The sequence below is a fragment of the Bison bison genome, unplaced genomic scaffold (assembly GCF_000754665.1).
Source record: "Bison bison bison isolate TAMUID 2011002044 unplaced genomic scaffold, Bison_UMD1.0 scf7180017864458, whole genome shotgun sequence".
NCBI classification, from domain to species: Eukaryota; Metazoa; Chordata; class Mammalia; order Artiodactyla; family Bovidae; genus Bison; species Bison bison.
This window is the reverse complement of record NW_011495020.1, coordinates 7,602,194-7,626,997: the sequence shown is the minus strand read 5'-3', so window position 1 is coordinate 7,626,997 and position 24,804 is coordinate 7,602,194. Positions and strand designations below refer to the sequence as shown.

The window sequence follows — 24,804 nt, the reverse complement described above, 5'->3', positions numbered from 1 at the left end:
GAACTTTTTGAAGCAAAAGTCACTAAAAGATAAGAAGTGGCAAACATTCAAGTCAAAACTTCAGCTGCTGAGTCCAAATATGCTCTTTATCTTCAGGGAAACTCCAACGTTTTGAAAGATCTCAGTGGTAGGTTTGTATCTAGGCCCACGTGCTGTGCCATGTTCAATTTGGACTAGCAGCAGCTGCAGGCCTAAGCACCTAATAAGAACTGAGAGAATCAGAGACAGATTGAATCAACTCGCTAGGCAATATCCCAAATGCCAAGGAGTAGCCTGTAAGAGCTATTTAATTCACATTTTCCAGCATGAATTTCTCACTGGATTTTCAAATGCTGGCTCTGGCAGAAATAACACTCCAATAAATAACCCTGGTATCAATTTACTTGGAAATAAATTCCCTGCAAGGCTAGATCCCGGGCTCTTACCAGCCACCTTATAAATTGCTCTCAGAGAGATGCTATTTGATGCTCTTTCTTTCCAAGTATTTGAAGTTGAAGGTGGAAAATGGGCTAATGTGTTTATCCTGGCTTTAACTCTCAGGAGCAGCTGGATTTAGGGCTGAGAAACAGCCCTTAGCACCAGATAGCCTTTCTTTCCACTGGTTGAATGTAGTGTGAATGTGGGATGAGTATGAGAAGGAGGGGGGGAATCATAGAAAGACTGAATGAAGGAGGGAATGGCAAGAACTCGCTTATTTCATACCCACATAATCTGTGCCAGGAGGAAGGGGGGCAGCAGACCTGTTGTTTAACTCTCAAAAGAAGAGGGGGCCCCACTTCTTTCTGGCATATCTTGGGATGCTGTAATTTGGGCAAAAGAACTGTTTAACAATTGCGACTCAAGTAACAGACCAAGCTAGAGGTAATTTTCCTCTCCTCTCTTCTCTCCCTTAAACATTCTAAATTTCAATCCAGACAAATTCTGGACATAGAGGTTACAAGCTGCACAGTCTGACTGCAGTACCATATTTTTTCTATTCTAAGCACCCAAGCCTTAAATTCCTCTTCTCCCTTCCTTGGTTAAGGGGAAGGGATTCTAATGGCCTCCACCTTCTCCCCTGTGGACCTCCACTTGCTGGCAGGCCTCTCTACAAACATTCTGTCCCTGCGGTTGACAGGTGTCTGCTAGACTAGCCTCTAAGAGCCTTGGGGACAAGGCTTCTGCCCTCAGGGGGTTGTCCTACTTCAGGAAAAGTCTGAAGCAGATGCCAAGGAGACATGAGTAACACACATAAAAGCCTCCTGAAGTGGGACCAATTACTCCTAGCTGAAAAAACAGGACAAATCTCATATTCAGAGAAAACCAGAAGGTTAAAACTGAATAGCATTTCTCATGGAAAAGCTTGTTTGCTTTTGTTTCATTTAATGATTTCTCTGCTCTTTTGAGATTTGACTCAAAGCTGCCAATCATTTTTATATGATGAGAGTAAGCAGAGGTCACAAATGACAAGCATAGTCCAGCAGCCTCACTTATATTTAGCCCATTTTAAAATAATACAATGCCATCCCTCATAGCTGGAAGGAAGAAGAGTCTGAGAGTGCTACACTGATGTTTTCCAGGGTGAGCATCTTCCTTTGTGTTCAGCTTGGAAATGGCTCTTTTCTTTACAAAACCCACTGCAGTTGATTGTCAGGATGCAACAAGGACCAGGCATTTCAGAGTAGAGAAGTGGAAATCAAAGATGCCACTGCACCAGAGGCCAGGACAGATGTTCTGCAGAGCTGTGCCCTGGAGCAGAGTAGGACTCTGTACTGACCCACTGTGGCATGGTCTATATGGAGGCTAGTTAGGGCAGGGCAAGAGCTGATAGACTACCTGTACTTCAAAGTGTGGTGACCAAGCCAAATTCTCTACCTATTCATGTCCAAAACACTGGAGTTAGACCAAATGCACACTAGCATTTGCTGCTTTATATGTGTGTGTGTGTGTGTGTGTATACACATATATACACACACATGTGTGTATATATATATATATTTATACATAAACACATATATTTAAGCATACATGTGTGCATGCATGCATGCTAAGTCGCTTCAGTCTTGTTTGACTCTTTGTGACCTATAGACTGTAGGTTGCCAGACTCCTCTGTCCATGGGATTCTCCAGGCAAGAATACTGGAGTGGGTTGCCATGCCCTCCTCCAGGAGATCTTCCCGACCCAGGGATCAAATCTGCATCTCCTATGACTCCTGCATTGCAGTAGATTCTTCACCGCTGCACCAGGGGAGCCCATGTTTTAGCATATGTATATATATGCTTAAGTAAAACATTTTGTAAACTGTAATTTGTGTGGGTTTGGTCATTGCATTGACATATTAGCTTCAAAAAATCTCAAGTTAGGAGTTACCACACTCCTGCCCCCTCAGTGCTGCAGAGTATCATTCTATACAAAAGCCTGACACAGGGGACTCTGAACTGACTGATGGGCAGCCTGCTTCAGTTCCCCTCCAACTCCTTGCCGTGTTGTAACCCAGTGTGTGCTTCAGTGCATCCAATGACAGTGAAGTCACGGTGTCCCACGGTGGTGCGGGCCATTTTTAGACAGCACTAATTAGCAAGTTAGCCCTTAGGTTGAGTTTAAATTTGTCTTTCTCTTGCTTGCCCATTGGTTCTAGCCATGTCCTCTCAGGCAACCCCAATCAATTCCCATGTGACAAGCCTATTTGAAAATAACTCTCATGGCCCTCCCTTAGCTCCTCTCATTTCCAGGTCAAGGATTTCTAGTTTCTTTCATATTTAACAAGTCACCTCAAAAACATGAACTCTGAACTCACTCTGATAAAGTTGAGTTGGGTGTGTGTATGAGAATTAGACCTAGAAGATATATCCTGGTCTGACCAGCAGAATAAAGTGTTTTTGGATGGACCAGCTGCACCCAGTACTTTATTTATGGAGTTCCCATTTTGTCAATTCACATATGCATAAAGACTGTCTCTGTTCCATGGGGCCAAGACCTCCATAGGTGTCTGTCTTGGTTATTGCTGCTTAATTGAAAGATGACAGGGAGGTTCGCAAGATGCTGCTGTGAACACATCACAGCAGTGCAGCCTGCCTCTGAGATCACGTGTGGCACACAGACCACACACAGCCATGCAGGCAATAGGAGGCATCCGAACAGGGTTACCCCTGATATGCTAGCAAAGTAACAAAGTTGTCAGCTGTTCCTGCTGACAGAGCAACATACTGCACAGTGAGGTACAGAAACAAAATCCTTGCCCAAAGGTTCTGCCAGTGAGCAAGAGAAGAGCTGAGAAACAGAAACATGTCTCCCTACAAGGAAACCCTCCTACACTGTTGCTGGGGATGTAAACTGGTGCAGCCACTATGGAAAACAGTACTGCAGTTCCTCAAAAAACTAAAAATAGAGCTACCTATTACTTTGCCAACAAAGGTTCGTCTAGTCAAGGCTATGGTTTTTCCAGTGGTCATGTATGGATGTGAGAGTTGGACTGTGAAGAAAGCTGAGCACCAAAGAATTGATGCCTTTGAACTGTGGTGTTGGAGAAGACTCTTGAGAGTCCCTTGGACTGCAAGGAGATCCAACCAGCCCATCATAAAGGAGATCAGCCCTGGGTGTTCATTGGAAGGACTGATGCTAAAGCTGAAACTCCAATACTTTGGCCGCCTCATGCGAAGAGTTGACTCATTGGAAAAGACTGATGCTGGGAGGGATTGGGGGCAGGAGGAGAAGGAGGTGACAGAGGATGAGATGGCTGGATGGCATCACCGACTCAATGGACATGAGTTTGAGTAAACTCCGGAAGTTGGTGATGGACAGGGAGGCGTGGCATGCTGCAATTCATGGGGTCGCAAAGAGTCAGACATGACTGAGCAACTGAACTGAACTGATGATCCAGTAGTCCTACTCCTGGACTTAATCCAGACAAAACTATAATTCAAAAGATACATGCCTGCCTGTGTTCATAACCGCACTATTCACAACAGCCAAGACATGGAAGCAACCTAAGGGTCCACTGACAAGATGAATGGATAAAGAAGATGTTATGCATATACAGTGGAATATTACTTGGCCATAAAAATTGAAAAAGACCATTTGTAGCAACATGGATGCACTAGAGATGATCATACTAAGTGAAGTCAGACAGAGAAAGACAAATATCACATGATATCATTTACATGTGGAGTCTCAAATGACACAAATAAACTTATCTAAGAAACAGAGACAGACTCAGAAAACACACCTGCGGTTGCCAAGGGATGGGTTTGGAAGTTTGGAATCACTTTACTATATAGCAGGAATTAAAACTGCATTGCACATTAACCATGCTTGAATAAAAAAGTTAAAAGAAATCTCTCTCACTGGGCAGTAAGTTGGGGGCTCCAGAATTACAACTCCAGGTTGAGCTAATGGGGCAATGTTAATTGCTGGTCTCTATAAAATGAGCTTGGTGAAGGCAAATCCGGTATGTCGACTAATTCACCATTGAGACTTTAGCTCCTGGCACAGTCTAAAGAGAATTGTGAATGTCTTTTAGACAGGCAGCAGCCAACTTGAGCTAAGGGTGACCAGAGTTGGGCCAAGAAGAAAGGAAATTAAGGAGGCTTTGAGGAAAAGTGATGAATAGGACCTTAGGGTTTGATGAGGGTAGAAAAGGAGATTTGAGACAGCAATTTGATCTATTTTTCCCACTAGACTTCAGCTGCATGTACATCTTTATGTTCCCAGAAGTGTATTTTTTAAGTGCTAAGAAATTAACAACGACAGTCTGACTTATACAGGGTCAAACAGATGTCAGTGACAAGGTCAAAATAAGAATTTAGGTCCTGAACCTCAGCAGAATGACCTAAGTCCTCAAACGCCATTTCTTTTATGGCAACCGGAAATTACTCTGATTGATTTCATTCCATAATAATAAAAAACAAAACAAAATCATGTGTGGAGACATGAGAGGTGGGGAAGGGTAGTGAGAGTTGGGGAAGGATAGTGAAGTTTCGAGATCCCCTAATATTTGCAGTGTAGCTGAGCAGGAGATTCACTCATAAAATTCTGAGTTGAAAAACTGAACAGTTTTTCAAGTCATGCTTGAACCATGAATGCATGGAATCTGGAGCTTTGTGTTAAAAGCCATTTGGACTCTAAGAATTCAGCTCAAGAAGAATGTTTTCAAAATCTACGTACTGTTTAGTCTTATGTGCTTTAAAATTACTACCATACCACATTAAGAAAATTTGTTTAAATAGGGATTATATTAGCTGCACTAATCTGTAAAACACATATACACACACAGAACTCTTACTTCATTGGCAAATCTTACTGGCTCCAGAGGACAAAAGTTCTGCCCCTGAGCTTATGAACTGGAACCACCTATTTAGAACAAGTGTAGGTAATGTGAGTAGTCCATTATTATTAAATTTCTGAATCTGTTTAAAAGCCTATTATATCTTTCTAGAAAGTCTGAAGAACCTGGTTGTCAGTTGCTCTTTAGTGAAATAACTTCTCACTTAAACATTAATTCATGTGAAAGGGAAAGAAAATCACATAAACCTATATTAATGAGAGCTCATCTTATCACAACCTCTGCAAATGGTTTTGAATTATTTCAGCTTCTGCATCAAGTATGGTAAGTTGGCTAAGAAAAAAGGGCACAAAGGAGATACTCGAATTTAAAATCCATCATTGCTTTCTTCATTTATTAACTATATACACTTGAACTCCTAGATATATATTCATGGATTCAGAATTGCAGGTAGATGAGAGCATCTCAAAGCAGGTATAACTCTCAGCAGAAATCATTCTCACATTGAATATTGGATGGATATATGTGGAACCTTCCAGGTTTGGGATGCTGAGATGTCCCAGGGTCTGAAATCTCTGGCCATATTTCTTTGTTCTATTATTTTAGGTATGACACCAGACAGTTGTCCCTTTCATGCAGAGATTCTAGTCATGGTGCTCAAAAAGCTACAATTGACAACAGAGAAAAATAAAGTTGTACTAGTTTCTAAATAAGTCAAGTGCCCCATATTTGAAGCTTCCATCTCCACCGGGTTTCTCTCCAAGAGGCATTCGACTTTCAGCCTAACTCTAGGGTCTGGTACTTAGGGCTTCTGCTGAGTAAGCCAATGTTAGAGCTCTACATATGTAAAGTTGGTCAAATTCAAAACAGTTGTGGCTTCTTTGTAATAACTTTTCCCTGAAATAATGTAGAAAAAGGTAGAATGTGTGGGACTGTGGACGAAAACATGACCAAAAGGGCATGTTGTCTGGGAATTTCTTTGCAAGACAAACATGATTCATGGAGTGGACACACCAGGCCAGTGCAGCCAAGGATTGGTTGGAAATTTGACTCTCAACTTTTGAAGGGCATTTGGTTTAATCCCCCCAGCTGTGTGTTACAAGTATCTCATGAATAAAATCCACACTTGAGGTCGCTTAACTGAGTTTGCCCAGCATTCTACTTTTTCCATTTCTAACTCATATGGCCCAATTTTTTTTCCCCCTTCTTCTTCCCCTGCCTACAAAGCACATTGGCTTTGTTTGGTAAGCAGAAGAATCTTTTAGGAAATCCCACTGTTAAGCAAGATTTTATTGCATAAGTTAACATTCTCAGGGAAAAAATTTTTTCCTCTTCTGTTACTAATCTACAAAAGTAGAATGCCATGTGTAATCAAGATTTTTCCAAGTGACATGAGTAAGGGAGTTTTTCTTTTGTCTATTGTGAAGGATAGTTGGCAGGTAATGTCTAGACTGTGAGCTGCACAAACTGACCTGCAGAGGGAGTTGACAAGCATTAACAGGGAAAAAACTGATGATCACCCAAGAGTCTGCTTTTTAAAGAGAAAAGGCATGCTGAGAGTGCTTAATAAAGAGTGCTTAATAAAGTTTCTTAATAAAGAAAAAAAGCAGGGCTCTTAATTTTCCATGGATTAATATTTTCATAAACAATGTCTATTTCCTGTTCTCACCCATTGGCACATGCAGGCTAGACTGCCTGCTCAGTGCTGACTTGACTGTATTTGGGGAGAGATGGGAATGTAGTTTAAGCTCTACGAGGCCAGGACTGTGTCAGTCTTGTTCACCGTTGTCCTACACACCTCTTGACATTTAGAAGGTGCTCAACCAATAATAACTGAACAAATTCAAGGGGACAAAAAGACTTCTACCTTGGGGAAAAATAATGTAAAAGTGGATTTGGTGCTTTTTCTTCAGTAAACGGTTTGACAAAAAATATCCCTATGAGATGAAATTAATGTGTGAATTATATAGCAAACTCCAGGAGATAGTGAAGGAGAGGGAAGCCTGGTGTGCTGCAGTTCATGAGATTGCAAAGGTTTGGACACAACTTAGCCACTGAACAACAACATAACCTGCTAAATTTATTCATTCAAATATTTATTGAGTGTCTCTTACTGCCAGACATTTCTCTAATTGCTTGAGGTAGAATACTGTACTATATACTATGCTAGATTGGCAGGTATTAATCAAATAATTTGTTAGTAGAACAAAAGATTAGAGGATATAGAATTGAGGGGAAGGATGCAACTTCACTTTCACTTTTCACTTTCATGCACTGGAGAAGGAAATGGCAACCCACTCCAGTGTTCTTGCCTGGAGAATCCCAGGGACGGGGGAGCCTGGTGGGCTGCCGTCTATGGGGTCGAACAGAGTCAGGCATGACTGAAGCGACTTAGCAGCAGCAGCAGATGCTACTTTAAGCAGGATGATTAGTGAGGGTGTCTCTGAGGTAACATTTGAAGAGAGACCTGAGTGAAGTGCAGGAGTATACAGATATCTGGAAGAGTCTTTCAGAGGGTCAGCAAGATCATCAGCCTTGGGTTGAGAAAGTTCCTAAAATGCTTGAGGAGTAGCAATAGCAAGAAGGCAATGTTAAGAAGAGCATGGTTAAACAAGGCGGAGAATACCAGAAATCCTCCCATTTGCTTAAGATATGAGGTTGGAGAGACAACTAAAGACCAGATTACATGGTTCTGCTGGCCACTGTAAGGATTTGGTATTTGAATCTAAGTGTCTTAGGAAGCACTGGATGGCTGAGGGCAGGAAAGTGATATAGTGGGATTAACTCTGTAAAGTGGTCATTCTAAATGCTGTATGAGAGTGGAGATGGAAGTAAGGAGACCAGTTAAGAAGTTCTTGCAGCAGCCCAGACTAAAGGTGATGGCAGCCTGGCTGATGGAAGCCATGGAGGTGGTGAGATATATTACAGGCAGGGGATGTGGAAGAGAGTCAGGACACTTTTTGCTCTAAGTAACTGAGTAAATGACGTTGTCATTTCTAGAGTTAAGGAAAGACTGAGGGGAAGAGCAGGTTTGGCAAGGGGTGGAGAGTGGAGAGGCCAAGGTTTCACTTTTGAATATTAAATTGGAGATGCCTTTCAGACATTCACATAGAGATACCAAGTAGGCAATTGGCCATGTAAGTGTGGTGTTCAGAAAAGTCGGGACTGGGCATGTGAACTTGGGAATGGATGACATAAACTCCAGAAGGAAATGCCTTTTGTAACTCTGGTTTGTTCTTCATCCGCTCCACAGGGCCTGACCTCAGGCCCCTTAGGGCAGATGGGCATCCACCAGATTGAGAATGACCTTGGAACTGAGACACCATCAAAAGCCCCAGATCAGGGGCCAAAGCACCATGCAGCCTTCCTGTCCTATGGATAGAAGAAGCAGGGGAAGTCCCTTGCACCCTCTGCCTCAGGCTTTCCACATCTAAAATGACAATAATTTCATCCACTACATGGTTCTCCTCAAAAAAAAAAAAAAAAACAGAGATAAGATACTACACACATGATAGTGAAGAGAGTCGCCAACACCTGGAGGAACTCCGTTGGTTTGTTTTGTACTGAGATGATCAAGTCCTTGAGGGGAGGCTCTGTCTTCTGACTGTCATCCTCTGTGGAACTTTGATACAAGGTCCATTCAACTACTGCTGCTGACTCTCTATCTATACTTGAAGAATGAATACTTCTTCATTCTAAGCCACCAAGGGAAAGCTGACATGATGTATGGATAACTGCAAACACATCTTAAGGCCTCCATTCCTGTCCCTCTCCTATGAGCTTTCCACTGCCTCTAAGGAGATCTTTCTAGAAAATCACGTCACTTTCTTTCTTAAACCCTTCCAACGATACCTCATGGCCTTAGAGGTAAAGTCTGAACTTCTTAGCATGACTTATTAAACTCTAAATGATCTGGCCCTTCCCTACCACTACTGCCTTATCTACTGTTGCTTTTAAAATTGAATACCACACTCCAGGTGTTAACCATTTCCCTACCTGGCTTTTGGAGAAACATTCTTTTGTGTTGTATCTCCTTAGAATGACCCTCCCTGCCTCAGCCACCTAGAGAACCCCTTCTGATCCCTCAAAACCCCAGTTCAAGATTTTCCTTCTCTGTGAAGAATTTCTAGACCCCACTAAGTAAAACATCTCTCCTTTGTCTGAACCAGTACCACACTTAATTTCTCCATGACACACGACCACACCACATGGCAGTCATGCAGAAAAAACCCACCTCTCTACTAACCTGTGGGCTCCTTTGGGAGAGCAACCTAAGAGGTTATCATCTCCCTGTTCTCTGAATGTGATCCAGAACTAGGCAAGAAGCAAAAACTTAATACATTTTGGCCAAATGAAGTAAACAGAAGGGTTAGAATATAAGAGTCCGGAACAAAGCCTGTCTCTAGGAATAAAGCTGGAAGCTCAGTGAATACTAGAAAAGCTCATGGTGAAAAACAAATAATCCAATCAAAAAATGGGCAGAAGATCTGTGTGGACATTTCTCCAAAGAAGACACACAGATAGCCAACAGACACATGAAAAAAGTGTTAAACATCACTAATTATTAGAGAAAGACAAAACTACAGTGTGGTATCACCTCACACCGGTGAGAATGGCCATCATCAAAAAGTCTACAAATAAATGCTGGAGAGGGTGTGGAGAAAGGCGAACCCTCTTACACTGTTGGTGGGAATGTAAATTGGTAACAGCCACTATGGAGAACATTATGGAAGTTTCTTAAATAAACAGAGTTAGTCTATGATCCTGCAATCCCATACCTAGGCATATGTCTGGAGAAAATTATAATTAAAAAAGATACATGCAACCCTATGTTCATAGCACCACTATTTATAATAATCAAGGCATGGACACAATTTAATATTCATTGACAGAAGAATGGATAAAGAAAAGATGGTATATGTATAATGAAATATTACTCAGCAAAGTGAAAAATATTACTTTTTTCACACAACCAAGAATTTAAAAATGCCATTTGCAGCAATATGGATGGACCTAGAGATTATCATACTAAGTGAGGTCAGACAGAAAAATACAAATATCATATGATTTTGCTAATATGTAGAATCTAAAAAAAGATATTAATGAACTTATTTACAAAACAAATAAATCCACTGACTTATTGTTACCAAAGGAGAGGGGAGGGATAAATTAAGAGTTTGGGATTAACATATATACACCACTATATATATATAAATATATATATAAATCACAAGGACCTACTGTACAGCACAGGGAACTATACTCAATATTTTGTAATAACCTGTAAGGGAAAAGAATCTGAAAAAGAATAGATTTTATGCATATATAAAATATATTATATAGGTACGCATGCAGTCCATGGGGTCGTAAAGAGTTGGACACGATTGAGTGACTGAACCGAACATGTACATATATACATGTAAAACTGAATCATTTTGCTGTACACCTGAAACTAACACAACATTGTAAATCTACTATACTTCAATTTAAAAAGAAAACCAACAACAAAAACTCAAGGTCATCCAGCTGAAGTTAACAAGATGCATGCTGGGGCTTGGTGGCATCATGCCTGTCAGGAGCATGAACTAGTTTGAACCAATGTCAGGCTGTCATGAGCTCTATTTGCCTGAGTAATAATAATTTATATGCCTCTTTTACAGAGGGCTTCCTTAGGCTCATATTTGAATTCCCATGGGCTTTTGAAGGGGGCTGGACTTAGCCATGGAGAGGGGCTCAACTTTAGCCAATCCTACCGTGGTCTCTGGTCCACAGGATCACTGAAGGGCACATGGCCCAGCTTCTATGTGAATGTTCTCCGAGTGTATTTGTGTGACCCCAAGCCCTGGGTGTTCTTTGGAAGGAATGATGTTAAAGCTGAAACTCCAGTACTTTGGCCACCTCATGCAGGGAGTTGATTCATTGGAAAAGACTCTGATGCTGGGAGGGATTGGGGGCAGGAGGAGAAGGGGACGATAGAGGATGAGATGGCTGGAGGGCATCACCAACTCAATGAACGTGCGTTTGAGTGGACTCCAGGAGTTGGTGATGGACAGGGAGGCCTGGCATGCTGCAATTCATGGGGTCGCAAAGAGTCGGACATGACTGAGCGACTGAACTGAACTGAACTGACCTGAACTGAAGGTCTGTGACTACCATACTGGGTACAAGGATGATGCAACCCTGCTGACCCTGAGTGATCTTAACCTGGTGAGGCTGCAACAGAGCCCAATGTGTCTACCTGCAGTCAGACTGGATGGCTAGCAAGAGAATGCCCATGACCCTGAAACATCATGTGCTGGAGCAATGTTCTTACCTGGCCCTTCACTCTTGACTCTTTGAAAAGGAGGCACTGTGCGCTACCCGGGGTAGAGACAGGGTAGGTGGATCAAGTTGATGAGCATTCCTGCTCATGCTGGCAGTTTCTGACCAGGATCTTGTAAGCCTCTGTGACCTACCTGAATCAGATGAGCTGCGCTTTCTGGGCTGCCGTACCGAAGGTCATGCCCGTTGATGGCTAACACACGGTCATTCTCCTCCAGCTGGCCGTGTCTGTCTGCCACGCCACCGTCCAGCACGTTGAAAATAAACACCCCAGGTTCATCCATCTTGCGCACCAGTTTTATTCCAAGCTGTTCCTCCGGGCTGCTTTTGTTGAGGATCACGTGGAAACTGTCATCCCGGGGCCCGTAGGTATCCAGGGGCTGTCCATCTGTCCTGCTCCGGAACTTCCGCTCCCGGAGCACGGTCAACCGCAGCACCTGGCATGGCTGCCGCAGGAGGCGCAGGGCGTAGTTGTGCCGGACATTGCTGATGTCCATCCCGTTGACCTAGAGGAAGGCGACCTCGAATCTGGAGCCACCGAACCATCAGCTCCACCTGCCACAATCCTGCCTAAAAGGCCCTGCCTACAGACCCCCCAAGGCCCTTCCTAAAAGACCACCTGCTCTGTCCCCTTCTTCTCTGTCCAAATGCCCAAATACCCCATCTTTCAATAGGACTTGTAACCCAGCTTTCCTCCACTGTTACCTGCACACCTTTTCAACTCTCTGTCTCAGCAGACAGAATCTTTTCTCAGCCCTGTCCTTACATAGGCCCTCAAGTTTATTTAGACCATCCTAACCCTCATTTCTGTTGCTTGCTAAACTTGTTTTTTGGCTGAGGGAGGAAGGAAAAGGAAGAAAAAGTGGGAGAAGGCCAAAGAAGAAAAGAAAATTTTTGATTAATGATTATGTTAAAGTGCTATTTAAATCAAACTGAGAAAAAAAAATAAAAAAAATAAATCAAACTGAGTTGACATTTTCTTTCCAAACATCTCCAAATGAATTTTTCTCCCTAGGTAACCTGTAGTGGAATTTCTAGGCTTCATTGGTGTGTGTGTGTGTGTGTGTGTGACACAGAGAATGTATGTGTACACACACGTATTTGTGTTTTGGCAAGTGTGTGAACGTGTGTGACACATGTTCTCAACAAAAGAGAAAAAAATCTCTGTACTATTTCAAATGAACTGATGTAAATGGAAGCTTCTAGGCTCTTTTACTGAAAGGCTGGGTCCCTTTATTAAACTGCTCAAATGTCCTCCAGCTCGGCCCACTCATTTGTGCCTTACTAATAATCTGTGGGACTGAGGCTGTGTGGGGCTTTCTGGTTTTAATTACTCTAGGCAGACCCAGCCTCAAGGCTTCGGCCCCCAGTGGTGGTCACTGCTTGGGAAGAAAATAATTTCACAGCAGCACTGCACTGTTCTTAAGGAAGGAGGCCCCACAGAAGAGAAACAACCTTCTTGAATTTCTATGGTTTGGGAAGATTTCTCGCACTTGGCAGCCAACTGTTAGAAGAGTCGCGGAGTGAGATTTTCCCGGGCCTGCCTGCGCGTGCAATTGCCCGTCCTCTGCTGCATCTCCAGGGATGCACGGAGGCTCCTTCGCGCGTGGACAAGGCTCAGAACCTTTGTTCAAGCGCAGGTGAGCTCAAAGGCCTTGCTCTGCTCTGTCACTTTATCCCATGTCCAGCTTTCCCCATCACACCCAGGCCAAGAGAAAGTCAGGGTCGCCTGCTGAACAGTCCTGGCAGCTTTTTTGCTTGCAAGTGCCAGCTGAAGGCCACAAGAATCAAAATGTTTTCCTTATGCAACCCTCCCAGGCAGCATAGCTTCCATAGAACTGGAGGAAAGCCATATAGAGTGTTTCTAATTGCATGGCCAATCATCCCCTGAGGTTGATGGGCCCTGCCTCGTACTCCATCTTGGAGGCCAGTGGGAATATCAGTGTTTCTACAATAACTGCTTCAAATTCTTTCTCCTCTTATTCCAAAAAATAAGAAGTTCTTTGCCAGAGAAATAGCACATAATGTGTTAGGAGCTGGCCTGTCAGCAACCCAGAAAGGATTGGATGAAACTGTCATCTGAGGGTCAGACAGGAAATATATGACCAAGGGAGGGATTTTTCCTTATCACTTTTGGCACATGTTAGACTTCTGTCTGATGAACAACTCTTCCTTTGTCCTTTCTCTTCATCTGAAAATTCTTCCCGAGCATCCTTACCCTCGGCCAAGCCACAGAGGACAGTAATGCCTAAGGCGTTCTGTTCACCACCTGTCTCCCCTGGAATGTCTGTGGGTTGGCTGAATAGCTTAGGGATTTTTTTTTCTTTGCTGAAGGGTCATTAAGCTATAGGAAATTTACTTTAGGGGAGTGTGTGAATGTGAGTGATTAGATAAAATACAAAATGTTCCAGTAATCTGTTCTAAAAACAACTTAATATGCTACAGTTTTATATTGTTTGATGTTATTGTTACTTAAAGTAGGAGAAAGGGATAGGAGAGGAAGAATGAGGAGGGAGAAGAAGGAAAAGAAGACTGAAGAGATAGAGAAAGTTAGGGGAGGGGGAAGACAGGAGAAGAGGAAGGAGGAGAACAGAGACAAAATGATATAGAGATAGTATTTAGAGAGAGAGAGAAAGAGGTCAGAAGCACAAGACAGACAGAAGGGTTAGGGACCTACTGCAAATTACTAATCTTGTATGAAGAGTCATATCAACCTAATAACTATGGAAAGTGACTGTTCCACATTTATGTTCGTGTTTTACTTATTTGTCCAACCACTCACCCATCATAACCCTAACCCATGCAGCCAATGATTTGCTCAGAAGTGAGTCTTATTAAGCCCATTATCATGGCTCCACAGCCATAGTTTCTACCTTTAGGATGATGTCTCCTGGCAGGAGCCGGCCATCTCTGGCTATCACCCCATCACGATAAATGTGCTGGACAATGATATGGACCAGAGGGGTTTCACTGCCTCCCACAAGCCTAATGGAGAGGTTTTCATTGGGATCCGTTCGATTGATCTTGATGCTGGTAATTTCACCATCTGGAATCAGGTGATACAACCTTGGAAAGACTAAAATGGACAAAGACAGTGTTTATTTAAGACACCCACCAACGGCCATTTCCAACCACTTCTCTTCTTGCCAGGCTTTTGGTTCCAGCCAAACTAAACTATTCATCATGCTTTGTACATGTTTTCCATCTTCCTGCCTCTGAGCCAGCATAAGTTTCTCTGCCTGGAATGTTTTCCATCCTAGGCCTAAACCCAATTTTTCCTTCAAGGCCTGCATGAAATGATCCCTTCCAATTAAATTCTGCCCTCCTCCCTCCTCCCCCACTCTCTCTCAACTTCCTATTTCCCACAAAGCTGTATTTCTCAGGGCACTGAGCCTTCTATTACTATTATTATTACTCATGGCCATTTCTTATACCCACCATTGGACTCTAAGATCCTTGTTTCTTAGGTCTGTGCACAGACCTCTGTACACAGGAGACTTTGTCCCATGTTTATTGAGTAAAGAGGAATGAATGAACAGTCATTATGGAATGAACCACAGTTTGCTCACTTACTTACTGAGGCGAAAAAACAGAACAAACCTGTTCTGCTCTTTCTGATTATTTTGAAGGTTTCCTCCTGGGAGGCCCTGTCTTTCAGTCTCACTGAAAAGCAGGCTCTCTCCCCACCCCTGCTGTCAGGGAAGGGAAGTCAAACGGCCTAATTCACAATCAGGAACCCCCCGGGCCCAGCTGGTGGTGTCAAGGCGTTCGTCCCTGATCCGCTTGCATTGCTGAATTCAGAGCCAGAAGGAGATTCAGAGATCTAGGCTGGGGTTTCCAAACCTTACATTTTCAGTGAGGACCCTTACCCTGGGAAGTCTTTGACAGGTTACCCTGCCCCCATCCCCTGAGCCCACACACAGAAGATCATTTCAGGCTGTGCAGTTTGACAACCATCAGTTCAGTTCAGTCCAGTCACTCAGTCGTGTCTGACTCTTTGCGACCCCATGAACTGCAGCACGCCAGGCCTCCCTGTCCATCACCAACTCCCGGAGTCCACCCAAACCCATGTCCATTGAGTCAGTGATGCCATCCAACTATCTCATCCTCTGTCGTCTCCTTTTCCTTCTGCCCTCAATCTTTCCCAGCATCAGGGTCTTTTCCAATGAGTCAGCTCTCTGCATCAGGTGGCCAAAGTATTGGAATTTCAGCTTCAACATCAGTCCTTCCAATGAACACCCAAGACTGATCTCCTTTAGGATGGACTGGTTGGATCTCCTCTCAGTCCAAGGGACTCTCAAGAGTATTCTTCAACACCACAGTTCAAAAGCATCAATTCTTCAGTGCTCAGCTTTCTTTATAGTCCAACTCTCACATCCATACATGACCACTGGAAAAACCATAGCCTTGACTAGACAGAACTTTGTTGACAAAGTAATGTCTCTGCTTTTTAATATGCTGTCTAGGTTGGTCATAACTTTCCTTCCAAGAAGTGTCTTTTAATTTCATGGCTGCAATCACCATCTGCAGTGATTTTGGAGCCCCCCAAAATAAAGTCAGCCACAGTCAAGCCTTTATTTCACAAGTGAGGATGCGTGAGCTGGGAGAACGGAAGTGACATGAACGGCTAGAGGTGGTAGTTCAGTGGTGGCCCCCAGAACCGGGTCAGAACCTGGGGCTCTTGTTAGGCTCCCTCCTTCACAGCTGGCAACAGGCCCACAGGGGACTTGCTCTATAGACACACACTCTATTGAGCCAGCAGTACCAACTGGCGTGGTTCTCCACCTCGGTGGAATAGAAGCGTACAGGCAACACCAGCTGGCCACATAACACCTAGCATGGCAGGAGCCGCAGCTCTTCACCAGATGCTGGAGGCTTGAGTCTAGACATTGAAGATGGGGTTACTTTTGTCTCCTGTAGCTGCTGACAGCAGCCGTTGCCCTAAAATTCTCCCTTAATTATATCACTGGGAAAGATCAAAACTGCAGGCCTGGTTCTACATAAAACACTCTTTGTGACTATTTTCAAAACCCATGACCTTAGTCCATTTTCCCTAATGAACTCCAAGTTCATTAACAAGTACTCAACTCTCTAGGAACGATACAGAAAGAATTAAAATTATTTCTAAGTATTATAGAACATGATAAACAAAGAAATTTAGTGGCCAGAGGAAGCCAGAGACGTTGTCAATATGCGCCCTTGACTGCCGTCGGGATTTGATTTAATGTAAGCAATTGGGCTTTGTTGTAAGGCTGTGGGCAGCAGTCTTCATCTGTCAGCTCCTGGTGCTAACAGTGCTTGAGTGATCAAGTTCAATTAATGTTTAAACTGCTTTGATTACCTTAAGTAGGCGCTATCCACAAGTATTTGTTGGAACAGGCCTGGTGACAAGGGAATGGAAGTTCTTTAAAAAAATCATTTTGAGCTAAGAAAGATTTGGAAATAATCATCAAAGCTGCTGATTTTTGCTCTTCTCCCCCTCCCTTTCTATGCTTTCTCCCAACAGAGTTACAAAAACCATGCCCCCAAATCTAAACCAGTCAAGGCTGTTTGTTTTGATAGTCTGAAAGGACATACTCAGTCACAGCTGAAAATGTTAATTACAGCCACGATAATGAGACCTTCAAGAGTTAATGAAATTTTTAATTCCCACTTGGTGCTGGTCTGAAAAGAAATAGTTGTCCAATATTTTGTCCTTGCTTAAGGACCAAGAAATATAGTATCATTTACCAAGTGTTTATTATATGCTGACCATTCAGCTAAGCAATTTGCATGATATTTTTGTTTGTTTAGTCCTCACAATAGATCAAGATTGGAACTAGGTTATTTTTATCCCTGTTTTTTTAGCTAAAGCTTAGAGGAGTCAAGTAAACCATCCAAGTCATATGGCTGATAAATATTAAAGCCAATCTCTTTACTGATATGAAAAGGATGGACAAACCATGGAAGTTCACCACACTAACCATGGGTTACTGAAGAGAGACTCTAAGGTCATTTTTGAAATCTCTGTTACCTCACAAATCCTGTACCAGCCTCACTGAGTCTTAATCCCTCCCCCACTGTGAAGTAATAGGTCCTGGAGCAGAAAAGGAAATTTCATTCTCTCCCATGCAAAGCCCCTGTACACATAATGTAGCTGCAATCTTCACCTTCATGAAATAAAGTTTCGATTCTGCTATAACTTGATGCAAAAGCATTCAGGTGTGTTCACTGCCCCCAAGTCAAGACTCCTAAATGGCCTCCAGGACTCTTCTAATCCGGCTTTAACCTCATCTTCCCCCACTTCCCAACACACAGTCAAGATCCCAGTGCCCATCCAGGTCATAAGTGTCTCTTACACGGACTACACTGTCCCATTGGGAAGTGGTGTGTCTCTCCTCGTGGCCCCCATTTTCATTTATTTATATCTCACTCTTCATGGTATTTTCTTTTCTTTTAGTCTTGAATGAACCCCTTGGAGCCAGGAACTAGATTTTATAATCTTTATATAAAAGTCCTCTGTGTGTCCTAAGTTGCTTCAATTGTGTCCGACTCTTTGTGAACCTATGGACTGTAGCCTGCCAGGCACCTCTGTCCATGGGATTCTCTAGGCAACAATACCAGAGTGGGTTGCCATTTCCTTCTCCAGGGGATCTTCCTGACCTAGGGACTGAAGCTGTATTTCCTGTGTCGCTTGCATTGGCAGGCAGTTTCTTATATAAAATCACTAAGCCTAAATATATAAACAGCTCATGTAATTCTATCAAAAAAAACAAATAACCTGCTTTAAAAAGGGGAAAAGATACAAATGGTATTTTTTTCAAGAAGACATACAGCTGGCCAACAGGCATATGAAAAGATGCTCAACATTGTTAATCACCTCACACCTGTCCAAATGGCTATCATCAAAAATTCTTCAAATAACAAATGTTGGTGAGGATGAAGAGAAAAGGGAACAGTTGGTGGGAATGTAAACTGATGCAGCCACTATAGAAAACAGTATGGAGGCTTTCAAACAACTACAAATAGAACTATCATATGATCCAGCAATTCCATGTCTGGGTATACATCCAAAGAAAACAGGAACATTAATCTGAAAAGATACATGGACTCCAATGTTCATAACCAAGAGGTGGAAGCAACCTAAGTGTCCATCAACATTGGACACTTGATGTCCAATGGACACTTGATGTCCGTTCATCAAGATGAATAAAGAAGATGTGGTATGTATACAGTGGAATACTACTCAGCCATAAACAAGAATGAACTTCTCTGAGCATTTTATGCTAAGTAAAATAAGTCAGATAGAAAAATACAAATACTTTATGTTATCACTTCTGTGTGGAATCTAGAAAATAAAAACAAATGAAAAAACAGATTCACATATATAGAGATCAAACTAGTAGGTACCCAGTGGGGAGAGGGAAAGGGAGAGGGACACAACAGGGGAAAAGGTATAAACTGCTTATGCAAAATAATAAAGCTATAAGGAAATATTGTACAGCACAGTGAATAGAGCCACTATTTTATAATAACTTTAAATGGAGTATAATCTATAAAAATAATGACTCTCTATGTTGTATATCTGAAACTAATACGATATTGTAAATCAATTATACTTCAATTTTAAAAAAGCACAAAGCTTAGGCCAATGTCCTACACATAGTAATCTCTTATTTTTAAAAGTTTCTGCATTAACATGCAAATCAGTCTTATTCAGGCAAGAGAAAACTTTATGTGGAATGGAATTAAGGAGCCTTTAATAAGGGGGAAGACTGGCAGAAAGGAAGTTATGATCCTTTTATTCATTGCAGAAACATTAGGTGAAAACTATTATGTACTAGATACTGTGCTTGGCCTTGAGAACACAAAGACTTACCCCTGCCCCCACTGGTAGAGTTACAATAAAAGGTGACATTGCTATAACAGAGACACAGGTGCTTTGAGAACACAAAGGAGAGAGGACTGGGGGGGTCAAGGAGGGCTCCCAGGAGGAGGCAAAGCCTAAAGAGAAATTAGGATGCCAGCTGATGGCAAGTGAGAGTGCAGTTGGACAACAACATGGAAGTGAGAGAAAGACACAGTATTTACACGATGGCGGTGACAGTAGTGAGAGCGTGTAGTATATGTTCAGGGAGAGAGAGGTAAGAAGGGGGCTTACACAACTGCTCAAAGTTCTCTGAGAGCATGATAAAGACAGAGGTTTGGGGTTTACCCCCCAACCTCGAGGGGGCTTCCCTGGTGGCTCAGACGGAAAAGAATCTGCCTGCAGTGCAGGAGACCTGGGTTCGATCCCTGGATTGGGAAGATCCCATAGAGAAGGGAATGGCAACCCACTCCAGTATTCCTGCCTGGAGAATTCCATGGACAGAGGAGCCTGGTGGGCTACAGTCCATGGGGTCTCAAAGAGTCCGACATGACTGAGCAACTAACACTTTCACTTTCTTTCACTCCCCAACCTTGAAGGAGCAGAGGGCACTTTAATCCAGTGAGTAAACGAATGGGCTCTGGAGCCAGTGGACACCCCAGGACTGCCATTTTCCAGCTGAGTGACTTCGGGCTAGTTACCCAGTCTCTCTAAACCTTGGTTTCTTCTGTAAACTGAGAATCACAATCCCCATCTCTTATCATTGAGACCTTTGAATGCCTTAGAGAGCACTACCTGGCACCCAGGAAAGCTCAAAAGAATTCTTTTAGTTATTATTATGACTGCTGTGAAGTTCTAATGTAAGATGAAAATAAAAGAACAGGACAGTGTTTTCTCAGCTCCATTTATATTGAAAAAAAGACACAGAATCTAAGATCCAGAAACTTTCTTTGTGTGAATTTTAGAGCCACATTACTCGGATTCCAAGTTCAGAAGGGGCAAACTAAATAATTGCCTGGTACCTCAGTTTCCTCATCTATAAAACAGGGATGATAATTGTAGCTCCCTCATAGAGTTGTTGAGGAGTACATGAATTAATACATAGAAAACCCTCACAATCACACATCACACAAAGTGGTGATAAAAATAAATACTCATATAGCATTTCCTATGTGCCAGGCATTGTTCTAACTGCTCTTCACTTAACTACATTATTCTTTATATTCTGAAGGTAAGGGTTCCGAAATCTTTTCCTTCAATCTGTGTAAAAAGAGAACAATAGGGACTTGCCTAATGGTCCAGTCATTGGGAATCTGCCTTCCAATGCAGGGGATATGGGTTTGAGCCCTGGTTCGGGAACTAAGATCCCATGTGTGGTGGAGTAACTAAGCCCATGCCGAACTAGAGAAGCCAGTGAGCTGCAACAAGTACTCAATGTAGCCAGAAAAAAAAAAGTGAAAAGTAATTTTTGCCTTTGGTTACTTTTATAAGAAGTAGGGTGATCTAGGTAAAAAATATTTATGCTCTTAGGAAGAGAGGTGTTGTAGAAAGTGAGGGCTAGTCCCGTTGTCATCACCCCTGGAGTCATTCTGGAAGCCCAGGCCACACCCAGCCTCACGGGGGAGCAACTTACCATCAAGGACAGTGGTATTTTCAGAATCCTCTCGTCCCTGGTCAGCTTGGCTGACAACGGTACTTCCACTCTTTGTCCTTCGAAGAACACTCAAGGCTTGGTTTATTTTTTTAAAGGATCTGCTTCTGATGGTGGATCGCTCAAAGGGCCGTGCTGAAGACAAGAGAGAAGAAGGTCTCTTTTATGGACACGGCCAGTAAGACACACAACGGAACGCAAACGGTGATTACTTCGAGGTGGTGGGATGATACAATTTGCTTATCTGTATGTTCTCAGTTTCTACAATGAAATATGGACGGTTTATTTAAAATCTGCTTGTCTTTTTTTCCTAGGCTGGATGGAATATAACAGCACTTTTCTCGGGTTTCCTGGGCGGGAAGGTATGGACGCTGCGGGAGTGATGAATCACTAGGTCTAACTTCAACTCCTTTCACCAAGTCAGATTACACACGTTTCTAATGATCTCAAGTCCTCGTGGTTTCATTTCACTTTGGAGAACTGGACGTTGGGTTGTGGCCAAAACTACCAGAACAATTTCCTCTTAAACAAAACATTTCTAGGACTTTCCACAGTGACCGTTTCACAGAGGGCAGTCCCAAGGCAGAGAAGCTCATTTCCGGACAACCACCTATTTGACTCACCCCTTGTTCGGTTGCTCCGGCCAGAGTCCAGGGGGCTATTTGGCTGACCATCCTCTGCTGTGGACACGTAGGCAGGGTTGTCTAGGCCAGGCTCATCTGTCATTAAGGAGACGGTGGGAACTGTGGAAATCTCTGGGGATAGTGATGTTGCTGTGAGGCTGGTGCTGCCATCTGGACAGCCATCCTGAGAGCGCCTCTTCCTGTCTTTAGTGAGGCCGTAGTGGGAGGCACCTTTGCAGCTGTAACAAAGCCAGAAGGAGGTCAGAGAAGGCTTTGCACATTGCTCAGCTGGAGCTCTTCCAGTGCACGTGCTTGCTGCCCTCGGAAATTGATTTGCTTGCCCCTGGTTCCCCTCTCTTTTCACATGGAGGTAAGTCAATATACACTTGCCAATCAAACGAATGAATGACTTGAGAGAACAGCTTTTAAAATTTGTTTATTGCATTTTATTAAAACACTCTCTATCCTGGTGCCTGAAATGCAAACTGTGAGAGTTGCCATGGGGTCACAAAGACTAGGGCTTGAGGCTGGCAATCTTCAACTATTTGAATGTGGTAATTCCTTCTTGCTGGTGTTTATCTTGACCATGAAAACCCTTAGTCACCCTCTCAGTCCTTTCTTTGGGGTTTAGTTTCCCAAACCACTGAACATAAATACAAAACTCCTCCCAGATTCCATATTTAACTGTCCATGGAAATAGAATCGCCCGCATTACAAAGCCACAGGAGTTTGCTCAGCACCATGGTTCTCTGGAGGCTGGCTTGCTGGCTTCCAGTCCCCTGCCTTGGGGCTGGTCTCAGAGTGGCCAGGACCTCTGAGGGACTAGGGACTAGGGGCTCCCATGCACTAAAAATGTGCTTGTCTCCTAACATTGGGAGAGTAAAACAACATTCACAGTCTTTAAAAAGAATAGGTCTATATCCATTCACCCTCCACGTTAAAGAACAAGCCTAAGAGCCGGGAGACCAAGGTTTGAGTTATCTAAGTCCATATTTATTAGGCAAGTCATCTCAGCTCTTAGGTAGGTTTCCATCAGAAAATGCTGATGATTTCACTCTTTCATTGCTGTGGTGAGGATGTAGCCATAGACAGCCACACCAGCTTCCCAGTGGTTGCTGCTAAGTCACTTCAGTCATGTTCGACTCTGTGCAACCCCATAGATGGCAGCCCACCAGGCTCCCCCGTCCCTGGGATTCTCCAGGCAAGAACACTGGAGTGGGTTGCCATTTCCTTCTCCAGTGCATAAAAGTGAAAAGTGAAAGTGAAGTCACTCAGTCGTGTCCGACTCTTCGTGACCGCATGGACTGCAGCCCACCAGGCTCCTCCGTCCATGGGATTTTCCAGGCAAGAGTACTGGAGTGGGATGCCATTGCCTTCTCCAGTGGTATGAAGGCAGAAATTGAATGGGCGAGTCCCTTTAAGAAGCAGCTATTTGCATATAATGGATGTTAATTTCTAAATTATTTTCAACTCATTACAGAAAACTGGATATGGTTGAGCTATTTTAGATAACACTTTGAGAGCCTATTTGGAGTGATGTTTCTGAATAGAATCAAAAGCAGCCTGCAGTTGATGTGCCCATGATTGATACGGCCTGAGAGAACCATAGAGCTGGTGGATAGAAGGGCCTCTGTCTGGATGGAAATCTTTGCTCTGAAATTTGCCTAGCTGTGTCATCTGGCAAAATTTGTTAATGTGCACATACATCTTGGGTTGCTGTGAAGTCTGCTAGATATTAGGTCTTGGCAAGAGTTTAGTATCTTGCCAGATATATGGAAAATTCTCAACAGATTGTAGCCACTTCCATAATTGAACCATCTAAGTTGCCTGTTTTATCACATTAACTTCTTTGAGATTAGGGTGCATGGGGGATGGATGGGGTCCCAAAACTTCAGTTGCCAAGCTGCAGTCATGATGCAAATGCCATTGTCCGAGCATGGCAAACGTGGTCAAAGGTGTCCAGCTTATCCCTTCCATTGAGTTGCATCCACTCTTGGTACTAGGCCAAGTTTAAATGCTGTTCATTGTCTTAGAAAAGATTACATTACAATTAAGCATTGAAATGAAAAGTAACTGTATAAATAGAAACTCTCAAAAACAGAGCGGTGTCATGTAAATTTGACATTGGCGAAGTAAATATTTGTCATTAGAAGGACAGCAATTTCCGATTTTCTTGTGAAGAGACAAGCAGACACTTTATTTGCTTAGAAAGAAAGATACCACCAAGGAGATGAAAAGTGGTGTCACATTTTGCTACTAAAATCATCCAAAAGAATGGGCCTCTTTCATGCCAAACAATACAACTAGAGGGCAGGAGAGGTCTGAATGGAATTTGTCTGAATGGATTTTGAAGTCTGATCTAACCAACTCATGCATTGCAAGGATATCTTTAACAGTGTTTTGGAATGATTTAACCAGTGACAGTTTTTAAAATTTTCTTGTTGGTACATAAAACATGATGCTTCTTATAATCAATGATGATGATTTTGTGTGGTTTTAATATGAGTAGAAAAGGACTCTGATTATACAACCCTACCTACATCTTTATCTTACAAAAGATGAAATGGGCCTCTAGCTTCTCATACTAGTCTTTCCCTCCCTTAAAGAGTATAAGCTTCTTGCTTGAACTGGTGAGATTTTACTGTTCTGATGAGCTACTTTGGCTTTGAATCGTTCTGCTTAAAAATAGCAAAGTGGTTAATATGAGAAGCTCAAAAATTGGAAGAAACATTGTGTGATGGAAAAAATAAAAGCCAGCATGCAGTTGAGCAGCTCCAAAGTCATAAACACACGAGCGGAACACTTCTCTGTAAGCCAGCAGTCTCAGACTAGCAACACATGGGAAGGAAGTTCCTAGGCTATTTTGTTGGACTAGAAACAGGCTTTCTTTTCTTGGGGCAGCAATGCTCTTCACCATGTGCCCTGCCAGAGCAGGAAATGAATCTTCCAATTGGACAAATGACCAGTGAAGGCACAAGCCATGGCCTTCTGAGGGGATGGAGCACATCCCAGTGGAAAAAAGTAGCATCTTGTGCTGCTGCCACATCTGTGAGGAAGGGTAAGGTATTTAAAGATCTCTGATGCCAAGACCATGCCATTAAGA

The 24,804-nt window shown here is 42.9% G+C and overlaps 1 protein-coding gene across 4 annotated transcripts in view; it reads right to left on the bottom strand.

Annotated features, from left to right (window-relative positions):
* The window catches only part of LNX1 (ligand of numb-protein X 1, E3 ubiquitin protein ligase), a 187,981-nt gene that overhangs the window by 15,728 nt on the left and 147,449 nt on the right, over positions 1 to 24,804 (bottom strand). For all 4 annotated transcript variants that reach the window (XM_010859698.1, XM_010859695.1, XM_010859697.1 and 1 more), the window contains exons 4-7: positions 21,702 to 21,940; positions 21,061 to 21,213; positions 14,455 to 14,657; positions 11,716 to 12,087 (exon numbers count right to left, since the gene is read on the bottom strand). In XM_010859698.1, the coding sequence (XP_010858000.1) occupies positions 11,716 to 12,087; positions 14,455 to 14,657; positions 21,061 to 21,213; positions 21,702 to 21,940 (967 nt within the window). The remainder of the gene's footprint in view (positions 1 to 11,715; positions 12,088 to 14,454; positions 14,658 to 21,060; positions 21,214 to 21,701; positions 21,941 to 24,804) is intronic.